Raw genomic sequence first — 14895 nt, 5'->3', positions numbered from 1 at the left:
TGGTTATCATACTGGGAAGCCTAGCATCTAGAGACCAGAGGGTTTCAATTTTTTTTATTCTCATAACTTTGATAAAAAGTATATTTCTTTATCAGAAGTCATTCCAGTTAGGCTTTAAAATACATATATATTCTAACTATAGATATTAGTTAAAAGTAAAGTTTACATCAGATTCATAGTTTTTTTTTTCCAAAGAGCCATCTCTTAAGAGAGAGAGGACTTATGAAAAATCCAAGACGATATTATGAGATTCTCATAATCCTAAGTGCCATGATATACTTGTAGAGATATACTGAACAAGCACCATGTGAGTGCTGAGTATTGTATCTTGTCCAGGACAAGTCACTTACCTGGCATCAGCTTCACTGTAATATTCTCTTGCCACTATGTCTTCAAACAGTTCACCTCCAGTAACTCTGTGAAGACAAACAAGATTACATTAAAAAAGAAGAAAACACTCGGCATCAAGAGATTTGCACCAATGTTCATATAGAATATTGGTTTTCATATTATTAAACAAAAAGTATAATAAATTATTATAAAAACATAAAGTATATTAAAATATTATAAGACTCCATCAGTTCAGTTCAGTTGCTCAGTTGTGTCTGACTCTTTGCGACCCCCATGAACCGCAGCACGCCAGGCCTTCTTGTCCGTCACTAACTCCTGGACTAAGGAGTTACTCAAATTGTCCACTGAGTCGGTGATGCCATCCAACCATCTCATCCATGTTGTCCCCTTCTCCTCTTGCCTTCAATCTTTCCCAGCATCAGGGTCTTTTACAACGAGTCAGCTCTTCTCATCAGGTGGCCAAAGTATTGGAGTTTCCGCTTCAACATCAGTCCTTCCAATGAACATTCAGGACTGATTTCCTTTAGGATGGACTGGTTGGATCTCCTTGTAGTCCACGGGACTCTCAAGAGTCTTCTCCAATGCCACAGTTCAAAAGCATCAATTCTTCAGCGCTCAGTTTTCTTTATACTCCAACTCTCACATCCATACATGACCACTGGAAAAACCATAGCCTTGACTAGATGGACCTTTGATGGCAAAGTAATGTCTCTGCTTTTTAACATGCTGTCTAGGTTGGTCAGAACTTTCCTTCCAAGGAGTAAGCGCCTTTTAATTTCATGGGTGCAATCAGCATCTGCAGTAATTTTGAAGCCCCCCAAAATAAAGTCTGCTACTGTTTCCACTGTTTCCCCATCTATTTCCCATGAAGGGATCAGACAAGATGCCATGATCTTTGTTTTCTGAATGTTGAGTTTTAAGCCAACTTTTTCACTCTCCTCTTTCACTTTCATCAAGAGGTTCTTTAGTTCTTCTTCACTTTCTGCCATAAGGGTGGTGTCATCTGCATATCTGAGGTTATTAATATTTCTCCTGGCAATCCTGATTCCAGCTTGTGCTTCATCCAGCCCAGTGTCTGTCATAATGTACTCTGGATATAAGTTAAATAAGCAGGGTGACAAGACACAGCCTTGACACACTCCTTTTCCTATTTGGAACCAGTTTGTTGTTCCATGTCCAGTTCTAACTGTTGCTTCCTGACCTGTATACAGATTTCTCAAGAGGCAGGTCAGGTGGTCTGGTATTCCCATTCTCTCAGAATTTTCCACAGTTTATTGTGATCCACACAGTCAAATTTTATTGTGATCCACACACATAAGACTCCATAATGGCTGATTTATATTCATCTAAACATTTTGATGCTTTTGAACTGTGGTACTGGAGAATACTCTTGAGAGTCCCTTGGACTGCAAGGAAATCCAACCAGTTCATCCTAAAGGAGATCAGTCCTGGGTGTTCATTGGAAGGACCGATGCTAAAGCTGAAACTCCAATACTTTGGCCACCTCATGCGACGAGTTGACTCACTGGAAAAGAGTCTGATGCTAGGAGGGATTGGGGGTGGGAGGAGACGGACATGACAGAGAATGAGATGGCTGGATGGCATCACCAACTCGATGGACATGAGTTTGAGTGAACTCCGGGAGTTGGTGATGGACAGGGAGGCCTGGCGTGCTGTGATTCATGGGGTCGCAGAGAGTCGGACACGACTGAGCGACTGAACTGAAACATTTTCCTATTTGCTTACGCATCACTAGATCCTGGGCACACACTTTTCTGTACACCACAAAAATATTTAGACACATCTCTCATAGAAAGTGGTTTCTATGAAACTCATCAATTCTCTAAATATTAACTAAGGTCTGACAAAGTGTGTGCAACCATTCAGGAGTATTTTCTGAATAGAAAGAGAAGATGATACATATCATGGCTGTAGAGTATGAATTCGCAGGCTGTATTTCTTTGGAGGGTATCGTTTTTTTAAACTTCAGTGAACATGTCTTTGTGGATTAGAGGTGGCCTTCCAAAATGCATGTCACTTGGGGCTGAGTGCTCACTTTTCCATGTACAAACACCCTGATCTCCTTAGTCCAAGTCTTTTCCAGTAAACTAAGACTCAGATTTTGGCAATGTCCTGGGAGTCAGCGGTGATCCCTTTCCAACTAGGAAGGAGTCTATCTGTCTGCCTTTTTAAATAAACTGAAGACTTTCCCACAACTGAGCAACTGGATTTGGTTACTCCAGGAAGTTCATTCAAATCACGGACTTTGAGGCTCTCTAGCAAAGGCGATGTAACTCTCTTTGGGATTCATTTCTTTCCCAGGTCTGACAGATATAATGGGTGGGGCCAGAATTCTTTAAGTGGTGATTCTCTGGCTTACACTTTTATTCTCTCTGCTTAAACAATGATTTTAAATTTTAAAGTCACAAAATTTTGCAGTAAAATTTAAAAAATATGGAAACATACCAAGTCCTCTCCTATCAGTTCAGTTCAGTTCAGTCGCTCAGTCGTGTCCGACTCTCCACGACCCCATGAATCACAGCACGCCAGGCTTATCTCTTGATCCCAATTCCACTCTCCGGAATAAACTAATTTTAACTTTATGTGTGTCCTTTCAATTTCTTGTATGTCTTTTAACATTTATACTTCTCCCTTTGCAAACGCACACAAAGAACACTTATCTCACCGAAGTGCAATTGTGTAATCACAAAAATTAGGTCAACTGTGTTTTTCATTTTACACTAAATCATGGGCACTCTTTCATGTCAGAAGCATTTTCCCTCTATTAAACTAAGTAGTGTGTGTGCATGCGTGCATGACCGTGTGCATCTTTGAGAGTATTTCTAAAAGATAAATTCTTATAAGTAAAATTACTGGGTCAAAGAGTACCCACATTTACAATTTTGTTGGGAAGACAAACTATCCCAACATTGTTGGGAAGGCACATTATCTTCCCAAATGGTTGCACCTCCAATACTGTGAAAGTACTGACAGGCCCCCAATATAACTAATGATGGTTATGGTCAGTTAACAAAAATGCCTATCTAACTGGGGAAAAGTCAGCTCACATTAATAGGAATTTTATTATGAGTGAAAAGAATCGTTTTCTTATGCATTTGTCAGTCATTCCTTCCTTATTATGGTCCGACTTGATTTTAAAAGAAAATTTCTGTTTTGGAATTTAATCTTAAAATAGCTAACATTTGTCAAGTGCTTACCATTGTGCCACACAGTGTGCTAAGCTTTAAATTCATTGATAAATTCTCATAATTTATGATGGTTTTACTACTAGCCCAGTTTATTGATGAGAAAATGGAAGTACAGAGAAGTTAAGTAACTTGCCCAATTTTACACACCCCTGAGAGGCACAGGCAATCCACTCCACAGCCCACACTCTGCATCATTACACAGTACAGCTTTTCAGTCATCACACTGTCCACCTCTCCAGAGGTTCAGAAGGTATGAGTCATTTGGTCAAGCATCGGGTGAAGGTATAAGGCTTGCTGTATGCAAGTGTGAGATAAAATTACCCTAAAACTGTTTTTTTCTTCCTTAATAAATTCTGAAACATCAAATGAAAACATTTTCTAGAAATCACCAGTTATTATCCTCTTCTGTATTTTCCTCTCCTAAATGTAAAGATATGATACCAAAAACTATAGATTTGAAAGTTTATGTAACTTTCCCCCAGCTCCATTGCATTCTGGATATTTGTAAGTTCTTTAATGTTGAAGTTACAATTTTTGATTCTATTAGTTTTAGATATAAAATGGACACCTAAAATTATTCAAAGCATCATAGGTGCAGATGCAGAGAACAGACTTCTGGACTCAGTGGGGGAGGAGAGTGTGGTAGTAATTGAGAAAGCACACTGAGATATATACACTACCATGTGTACCACAGCTAGCTAGTGGGAAGCTGCTGTGTAACACAGGGAGCCCAGCCTGGGGCTCAGTGACAGTCTAGAGGGGTGGGTGGGGGGAGTGTGGGAGGCTCGAGACAGAGGGGACATATATATATATGTGTATATATATATATATATAGAGAGAGTTATGATCGATTTGCATTGTTGTAGGGCAGAAACCAACACAACACTGTAAAGCAACTATCCTCCAATTAAAAAATAAAACACAAGGAAAACAGAAAAAAAAAAAATTCCTGTAACAACAAAAAAGCATCACATGAGCTTGTTATGAAAACTATGGTTACATAGACAAAGAACCGCATTTACTGGCACAGCTAAGCTTTTCTCCCAATTATAATCTATGATAATTTGTGTCCTGGATAAATTACAATACAAAGTAATTAAATATTAGAAAGTACTTTCAACAAATCTATTGTCTCTATAATGATGATAACAGTTTTGTGAGATTTCTTTCTTTGAACGTGACCAACATAGATATGATACATACATTTATCCTTGTTTCTGACCACAGGTACCAAGAAAATCTGTATATATTACATATAATCTTGGATTATTACAGTGCTTAACAAATATTAATTAAAAAGTCTACTGTCATTAATAAAATTGCTGCTGCATATATAGTAGCTCCTTAAATAAATTATCTGCTCCATGAGAACTGTTCAGTTCAGTCGCTCAGTTGTGTCCAACTCTTTGCGACCCCATGAATCATAGCACGCCAGGCCTCCCTGTCCATCACCAACTCCCGGAGTTCACTCAAACTCATGTTCATTGAGTCGGTGATGCCATCCAGCCATCTCATTCTCTGTCATCCCCTTCTCCTCCCGCCCCCAATCCCTTCCAGCATCAGAGTCTTTTCCAGTGAGTCAACTCTTCGCATGAGGTGGCCAAGTACTGGAGTTTCAGCTTTAGCATCGGTCCTTCCAATGAACACCCAGGATTGATCTCCTTTAGAATGGACTGGTTGGATCTCCTTTGTTGGATCCTAAATTATTAACACTAGGATCATGACTTACTGATCTTTGTTACCTTAGCACCTACCCTAGCAACTAAGACATAACATTTATTCAATTAATGAGTACTGAAATAATGATTAAATGAATTAACCAAGTCAGAAAACTATGCTACCCATCTCCTATTACAAGTTTAGAATTTACATGAGCTTAAAAAGGAAAAATAAATCCCACTAAAATGTAGCTACACATGGTAATAGGTTTTATTTCTTGAGGGTTCATATCTAAAGAAGAATACTGAAAAATCAGATATAACTATTAAACATATTACACATAAGAGGTATAGGGTTCTTTAATGAGTTGGAGATTAAGTAGTCAACTGTCTCAGAGTACTCTTTCTCATTTTCTAGCATTCATTTTTCTCATTATTTAAAAATATCCTTGTGCAGTGAAGCTATTTTATCATTTTGACTATGTGTATGACAAACGTCTGAGAAGGCAAAAATGGAGTTCTAATAGAACACAATGCCTTAAAAAGAAACAACTATACTTTTTTCTATACTCACTTGTTTAATGGAGCACAAAATTAAGGTGTTATTACAGATTTTGAAAAATTTAGTGTGTGAAGTTTCACAAAATTCACAAATTGAATCAGTCTGATGAATTTATTGTTAAAATAATTAGAGATTTTGTGAATAAATTGATGTTAGGGATCTGTATGACATGAGGCATATATCAATTACATATTTGAATCATTAACTATAATTTATGAACCTCCAGAACATTAGAGCTTACAGGAAAAAAGATAATTCTGGAAGTATGAAAAGATGAAGCTCCACATATCTTCAGTTCAGTTCAGTCGCTCAGTCATGTCCAACTCTTTGTGATCCCATGAATCAGAGCACACCAGGTCTCCCTGTCCATCACCAACTCCCGGAGTTCACTCAAACTCATGTCCATCGAGTCGGTGATGCCATCCAGCCATCTCATCCTGTCGTCCCCTTCTCCTCCCGCCCCCAATCCCTCCCATCATCAGAGTCTTTTCCAGTGAGTCAACTCTTCACATGAGGTGGCCAAAGTATTGGAGTTTCAGCTTTAGCATCAGTCCCTCCAAGGAACACCCAGGATTGATCTCCTTTAGAATGGACTGGTTGGATCTCCTTGCAGTCCAAGGGACTCTCAAGAGTCTTCTCCAACACCACAGTTCAAAAGCATCAATTCTTCGGCGATCAGCTTTCTTCACAGTCCAACTCTCACATCCATACATGACCACTGGAAAAAACCTTGACTAGACTTAGAGATGAATATTTTTGTTGTTGCTTTTGTTATTTATCGAGATGCTGAATCATTCTCTGTTATCCAGCAAGAATGATTTGAGCTCCTAGTATATTTGTGAGTTATATCAGAAACGCTTAAAAGTAGTTTCATCTTAAATAAAACATTAAATTCCACAAGTATTATAGCTTTGACATGACACGGAGCAGCAGTTGTAGTCCAAGATGTCCAAGACTGGGCTTTGGAAGGGAAAACGTGGCCACACTGAGTCAGGAGCCAGCACTGATGTAGAGACGGGACCGGTGCCTGAGGTGGCAGGGCGAAACCTAGGGAGTTCAGGCTGCAGTCACACTGGGAAACAGGAGCCCAGAGCAGGGCCTGGCGGATGCACGGTGAGGAGGCAATGTCTCCAAGGCAGGGCCAGGAGTGTCTCCAAGGAAAAAAAGGAGTAATTCCCCCTGGAACTCTAAGTATAGAGCTGAAGAACAAACCCAATGAGCAAAGGCCACCAGACCTGAAACCCATGGCTGTGAACAGAGCCAGCAGGAGTCATGTTAGCAAAGAATCACCAGGGTCAGATGTTTGCCTGTCTGTCCCAAAACATTTCACGTGCTCCCTTGCATCTGGGTGACGGGTGTGTGCTCCAGTGATCTCCAGGGTAGAAGCTGTGATGCTGATGTGTTTGTATGTGTTACCTGCAAGGTGCCTGGCACACTGCTCTCCACACTGTTGAACAATAACAACAAACATCCACTGTGTGCCCACCATGTGCGAAGCCCAAGTTGTGAGTTCTTTGGGTTCTAACACAACAACCTCATGAGGGAGATACAAGTATTTCCGTTTTACACATGAGGACACTGAAGCAGTGGAGGTTAAGGACTCTTCCCAAGAATGCACAACATGAGAGAAAGGTTTGCGAGTTCTCACTGTGCTGCCCTAATTGTTGCCCCCCAGACACAACCTGGAGGGCAGGGGAGGGCAGGTCAAAGATGTCCAGAGAGCCCAAAGGAGCACGTGAGAAGACTGGGAATCACAGTGACATAAAGGCATTCCTACTTATACCCTCTTAAATCCTTGATTAAAGTCAGACCGGATGCTGGGAAGGGCTGGTCAGAGCGAAGCTGATCAGGGTTTATTTACAGGAGTGTTACTGGCTTTTTTGGCCAGACAATCCTTCACCATGTGGAATGTCCCCTGGATGGCAAGACTATTGGCACCAGGCCATACAGCAGGTGCCAGCGGCACTACCTTCTCAGTGCGTCAACCCCACTGCTTCCACCAGTCACCCACGGTTCCCCCAAGGCACCCTTGATGAGAACCACTGAGCTAAGGGAACAAAGTGTATGGAATACAACTGAAAAGTTACGCCTTCTTAGCACATCTAACATATACAGTCAAGCAAACCAATCAATGGGTTTCCCTGGTGGGTCAACTGGTAAAGAATCCACCTGCAATGTGGGAGACCTGGGTTCGATCCCTGGTTCGGAAGATCCCCTGGAGAAGGGAACGGCTACCCACCCCAGTATTCTGGCCTGGAGAATTCCACGGACTCTATAGTCCATGGGGTCACAAAGAGTTGGACACGACTGAGCGACTTTCACTGTCACTTTCACCTTTCAAGCCAGTCAGTGGTTCAAGGGCCTTTTGGGCAGACATCTATGATGGAACACTGTATCTCCAGTACCTTACAGAAGTACTGCCTGGCAGACAGGAAGAGCTTCATGAATCTTTGCTGGGTAAATAAATTATTACATAATCCAATGGATTAATTAAAACAAATGCAACTGTCTACAACGTTATGGTTTAACCTGTACTTAAGGTAGAATCTGAGGGGGAAGAGGCCTAAATACCTTTCATGTTATTTATCTACCAATCTCTAGACAATCCTGCTGACTTTATCTCTAAAACGGATCAAGACTTCTTTCCATCTCCACTACAAGGTCACCGGTCCAAGTCATCACTAGCACCCGCACCACCGCAGCGGCCTCCTAAGTGACACCATGACCCCTCTTGCCCCTCTGCCATCAACTATCCAGAGAGCAGCTTTAAATGCACGTTGAATTCTATCTCATGCCTACAGGGTGCTCTTACGTAGCTGCCCAGTGCTCCTTCAGGCAGACTCCTCACAGGACCCGCCTGTCTCCTGAGCCTCCCTGGTGCCCGCTCTGTGCCGCTCCAACCACACGGGCCTTCCTCCAGTTCCTTAAATACACCAAGCTCCTCTCACCCCTGAGCCTTTTCATGTGCCTGTTTCTCTTCTAAAACTTTCCCTTACTCTCTATATTCAGAGTAAATTCCTCTTATCCTTCAAAATTTGGCTTAAATTTCTTATTCCCACGCGTCTACTCATCGAAGTTACCTTATTGCCTTAGAACCCTGCTTTATTCTCCATAACACCTATCACCAATACTTATCATTACGTATTCGTTTGTGTTTGCCTTTGTTTAATGTCTGTCTCTCTACCTGTATGGTTGCTCTGGGAGGGTAAATTTGCTCCTGCTTTTCCACTATAAAATATAAAGTGCTGACTCACAGTGCCTGTGACAAGTACATTAAATGCTTATTAAGTGAATGAGCCCAGAGTTTTACATTTCACAGACAGCCAGATGTGTGGGATGATCACCTATCAATGCCATTATGTTGATATTCCTGACATCATATCACTTAAAATTATGTTTTATAAGAAAGCAGGGATCTCTCAGGCAGTTCTTCCCTAGAAACCACGTATTTCAGTTTTGGACTTATAGTATCTTTCCCATAAGACAGAGTTTGTCTGTGAACTAATCATGTCTGATCACAAATGCAAGAAATATTTGTGAATTAATTATAAAGGCACATACTTGGATTAGAGATTGAGCAAGATAACTAGCCATGTTTATATTTCATTTTTTGAAGAACTGAACCCATATATGTCTTTATTTACTGTAACTGAGTAAACAGACCAGGAACATCTGTATGTTCAGCTTCTATTTGACATTATGCCCCTCTCATATGTTCAGAAACGTTCAGAATTCTTGGTGAATGATGCGTTTTCAGATGAGTCGAGTGGCACGGCCATGACCAAGCAGAATCAGATGTGTCAGACAGTTCTGATAGAGTGGCAATGGTGGGCATGGGGCTGGCTGATGCAGACTGGGGCTGGCTGATGCAAAACACAGCTCTGGCTCACTGCTAATGCCATTATTAGCATCCTTTTTTTTTTTTTTTTAAAGCTAAGATCAATTTATTCTGTAAGCTGTTTTCTAGATGAATACCCAGTATTTGATAAGACCTCTGAAGTAGTAGATTATTTGAGGTTGTCCAGAAATGTTTTTCTGAATGAATTCCAAATTGTATGATGGAAATCAAAAAAGGTGGAGAGTTGCTTTAATAGAAAGTCCAAAGAGCTTCTCATTGATTCTGATGGAGACAGATTTGCTGAGTCATACTAAGTATTAGAATCAAGAGATAAAACTGAGATAAGCCATTGGAAGTGTTTCATACAAACCCAAATCAGGCCAGGAGGAAAGGCACCGTGCTGGAGGAGGCCCCGGGAGGGATATTAGAAGCAGGACCATGTTCACGGACACTGTCCAGCCTGAAGTGTCACGCAGAGTGGAGAAGCAGAGTGGGGTGGCAGGATCCTAAACTCTTCAAAGGAGAGCTTCCTTTACTCCTGCTTTTCTGTCTAATCTCTGGTGGCTGAATCTATCCTTTCAATCCCATTCTGGATTTCTGTAATCTCCCTCAGTTGTAAAACTCATGCCAGTTCTACTTTACAATCCTCTCCTCATTCCATCTTTCACAAATGCAGGTGAAAAATTTGGACCACAATCAAAAGTTCATATTATTAAAGTTGCTTTTCCTCTTTGATGAACAAGGAAAAGCATGAATAAAAACAGCACTGCTAACCACAATTAAGGGCACATGGAATAAAGCAAAAGTAAAAATGAGATAGGTTATTTTTGTTCTGTTACTATCACAGACTTCTTCAAGTAAGCAAATCAGCCACTAAGCTTATTATATTAGTGTGTGTGTGGTTTAATAAGACGCCTTAATCTAAGACTAATTAAATGCCCAGGCAATGTATTGCAAAGATGTATATATCAAAATGAATACTTCCTGAAGGCAAGAAGTAGACTGTAATTCTATGCATTAAAAAAAGTTTGATGCAAATTAAAATCACAATGAGATACCAACTCACAGCCACTAGTGTGGTTACCACAAAAAACCCAGAAAATAATAAGTGTTGGTGAGAATGTAGAAAAATTGAACTCTTGCACACCACTGGTGGAAATCCAAAATGGTACAGCTGCTGTGGAAAACAGTATGACAGTTACAAAAATTTTTAAATAGGATTACCATATGACCCAGCAATTCTACCTTTGATTATGTACCCAAAAGAACTGGTTCTTGAAAAGATATCTGCACTCCCAAGTTCCTAACTGTATTATTCACAACAGTTAAAACATGTTCATTGGCTGATAAAAGGATAAGGAAAATGTGGTAAATGACGTCAATGAACCTAAAAAGGAAGTAAGTTTTGACATACGCTACAACATGGGTGAATGCTGAGGATATCATGCTAAGTGAAATAAGTCAGTCAAAAAAGATACTGATAATTTCACTCACATGAGGTACTTAGAGTAGTCAAAATCAGAGGGACAGCAAGTAGAATAGTGATCGCCAGGGACAGAGGAGAGGGAAGAGTGGGGAGTTATTATACAGTGTGTATAGAGTTTCAGTCCTGCACGATAAAGACTTCCATAGACAGATGGTTGTCCAACAATGTACATGTGCTTAATGCCACTTAACTGGACACAGAAATGGTTAAGCAATTTTTATGTTATATGTATTTTACAAAAAAATTAAAATCAAAACCAATTATTTGATGATAATAATATGAGGACAATGAAAAAGAGTACAATGTGATGAAGACTAAATAAATATTGCTATTTCCTATTCCTTTATGAATTCCAGGAAGATTTAGAAAGTTATCCATACCATAATCCTGAGTGCTAATGAAAATTTCTACAGCAGCTAGTTGTTAAAAGTGATAATTTGTTCCACTGTTACTTTTCACTTTAGGCAGCATGCTCCCAAGAATGAAGCAGATTGAACATAATATCAACTGGCTTGTTATTAACCAACTGTGTGAGGTCAGGTCAGGCCAAGATTTTTTCTGTGCTGTATTTCACTATTCATAAAATGCAAAGAGAAAATACAGCATTTTCTCCCTATTCAGAGCCATCAGATAAGGGCTGTTACAATTTGTGCTCTACACAAAGGCACAAGCCAAGGGAGCAAAGGGAGAGCTCTAATCCAGCTTTATTCTACTCTCTAAGCAGAGTGCACGTACCAGGAGTTTTTTCCGAATGGCACAGAAAGACCAACAGGCTCTATCTATATATGACAAAGTTCCATGAGTAATTCAGTTCATATTATCCCCTACTCACCAAGATATGACTACCATGACCCCAGAACCTCTTTGGAATACCCAAAGACAGTCAGTGAGGCAGACAAAGTGTTCGCTTCCTGGGAATATCAAACGTGAAAGTAAATGGTCTTTCTTCAGTATCTGTGTGAGCCATTTCTAAAATCCTTTGTAAGTCCTAATGGAAATCTTAAAACTGAAATTTAAGGCTGTGCAAGCTGTCTTTGGAGATCAGCAGAACCGTTTGCCCCTCTCACATCTTATCATAGAACGTATCTTTTTTGACTTGGGGTTAGTATATTAAGGGTCCTGACCTAGGGATCGAGCGCAGGTCTCCTACATTGTAGGCAGACTCTTCACCATCTGAGCCACCAGGGAAGCCCCCTAGCACACTAAGGGGCAGATTATCTCTTTGGCAACTGATGACTAGCAATCACACTAGTTTTGCACCAGTCCCGGTCTTAGTTCACCAAAATCCTGTTTGGCGCCTGAATGTATTTTCTGAGGATGGATGAGTTGGTATAATAATACACTCACATCTCCAGAAGACACAACGACAGCACCCCAGTGCCTGTGCCTATCTAAAAAGAAAAAAAAATCGACATAACTGACAATCCATTCAGGCAGATGTGGTGAGAGCACTACTGAGGTATCAGGCTTCCTTGCCAAGCAGGGGCTCTGGTTCCTTAGATTTCCAGTCCTTGGAGCTGGAGCTGGGCCCAAGCACAAATGTTCAAGACATTCTTGGAGGTGAGGGATCGGGCTGAAGGGAGTTGTTTACAGTGTGGACCCCCCAGTTTGGGACCAATAATCTTCAGTTGAAGACACAAGAGCAAAGGAGAAATATTTTTCAACACTCAGCTAATCTGCAGTATAAATAAACCATAGAGAGAAAAATTCCATTTTTACTTTTCTGCTTCACCTATCCAAGCTAACTGCATATCCTAGTCACATTTTAAAAAGAAGTCAATTTATATATTTATAGCAAGTTTTTTAAAAAAATAACAAAGTCATTGATATTTTATGATGTCAACATTTTTAGTAATCTATAAATTATATATATTAGTTTTGCATATATCATATATATATACACACACACGTTTTAGCTGTTTGTTGCCAAGTCACGTCTGACTCTTTTGTGGCTCGTGGACTATAGCCCACAAGGCTCCTCTATCCATGGGATTTCCCAGGCAAGAATACTAGAGTGGGCTGCCATTTCTCCCTCTAGGGGTCTTTCCGACCCAGGTATCTAACACGTGTCTTCTGCATTGGAGGGCAGATTCTTTACCACTGAGCCACCAGGGAAGCCCATATATGCATATAATGTCCCATTTATAAAAAAATATATATATTCTCATTTTAAGAAATGCAATTTCTAACATATCATACATGTATGATCAAGATATATTTACAAGGTACTTGATAGGCCATACTCTAATGTGCATAAAAATAAAAACCAAAAACAAGAATGAAAGCAATCACTGTTTATACATTTATATATCCTACAGATATTCTGAAGAATCATAAGAGAATATGTACAAAGTATGTTTTTAAAAGAGTGTAAAAGTCTACCTGATTAGAAACAATTTGAGTACTGTGGAGAAATGACCTAACTGCTATCAGAAGCGCTGCTACATAAAAGATAAACTAAAATCTTGATACTCTGCTGTGACTTGTCATTTACTAGACTAAGTTTCAAGCACTAAAACATGGACAAGATTATTCTAAATCTGCAGGTGTGCTCAGTCGCTTCAGTCATGTCCAACTCTTTGCAACCCTCTGGGTTGTAGCCCGCCAGGATCCTATGTCCATGGGATTCTCCAGGCAAGAATACTGGAGTGGGTTACCATGCCTTCCTCCAGGGGATCTTCCTGACCCAGGGATCAAACCCATGTCTGTCTCTTACATCTCTTGCACTGGTGTGGGTTCTTTACCACTTTATCACATGAGAAGCCAATTATAAATTTAACTTCATATTAAAATCACTGCCATTAAAAAATCTCTTGCAATACCGTCATTTTTGCTCATATTTTGTTATTTATTATGCCTGGATAACCAGAGAAAAATGATAATCACTTTAAAAGAAAAGATTCTGCCATTAACACTCTGATGAATGTTACTAAGTGATCATCATCACCTTATAAACTACAAATCATTAATCTTTTTACATATACTGAACCAGCCGAGGATTGCTGCTGAGGTTCTACTGGATTTTCCTGTTAATTCCTGTTTTCATTGTTAATGCCAAGGCAACTGTCTTTGACTAAAAATATCACTGCAGCTACCTTAGGTTTCACAAGTTAATTGGACTGAAGCAGTTTGTGTATCTCAGTGATTCATCTAAAAGTTGGCTTTAGCCACCAGAAGAATGGGCCTATATTTAGCCACAAAATGCTTGGATCACCTTATGAAATCAGAAAAGTAACTGCAAATGATGGGTGAATTTATACCCCAAAACCAAAATTCTAACATATTTCTGACCAACATTACTCCAGAAAGACTCCTGGACTAGAGATGACAGATGAGGGAGCCTAGTGATTCAGTGATTCATCCCTGTAAGACAATGCTCTAAAACACTGAGGTTTTCCAAGATGCCAGGTATTGAATATTCAGGAGACCAGCAAACTCTCTGCTACTGTTGATCCCTCTGGGTCTGCAAATGTTTACAAAGGAAGGACTCGAGCTTATGTGGCTGAAAGCTATTTACTGGTGTTTACTGTTTTGTGAATTCAAGGAATAACAGGAATTTCCTCACTAAGTTCTCCAGTTAGAGACAGATGTGTTCTAACTTTTTCTTCCTGATAGTACAAATAGCTATGAGGAGTTAAGCTTGCCACCTGTACTCAGAATCTTTTACAAGCTAATTCTACAAATATTACTGAACTGTATCCCTGATACGTACGAGGCTTGCCCATACCAACAGATAGGACTATAAAGAATAAAATTGTAAGTTTCATCACCAAGCATTTGTTCTACTAGAA

General features: G+C 40.0%; 1 protein-coding gene across 13 annotated transcripts in view; it reads right to left on the bottom strand.

Annotated features, from left to right (window-relative positions):
* The window catches only part of CAMK2D (calcium/calmodulin dependent protein kinase II delta), a 322740-nt gene that overhangs the window by 82856 nt on the left and 224989 nt on the right, over window positions 1-14895 (bottom strand). For all 13 annotated transcript variants that reach the window (XM_055435175.2, XM_055435170.2, XM_055435176.2 and 10 more), the window contains exon 5: window positions 351-416. In XM_055435175.2, the coding sequence (XP_055291150.1) occupies window positions 351-416 (66 nt within the window). The remainder of the gene's footprint in view (window positions 1-350; window positions 417-14895) is intronic.

Source organism: Moschus berezovskii, chromosome 5 (assembly GCF_049115385.1).
Source record: "Moschus berezovskii isolate FMDL1 chromosome 5, NW_MosBer_1.0, whole genome shotgun sequence".
Taxonomy (NCBI): Eukaryota; Metazoa; Chordata; class Mammalia; order Artiodactyla; family Moschidae; genus Moschus; species Moschus berezovskii.
Note: the sequence above shows the minus strand (reverse complement) of the source record. Positions and strands in the feature narration are given on the sequence as shown.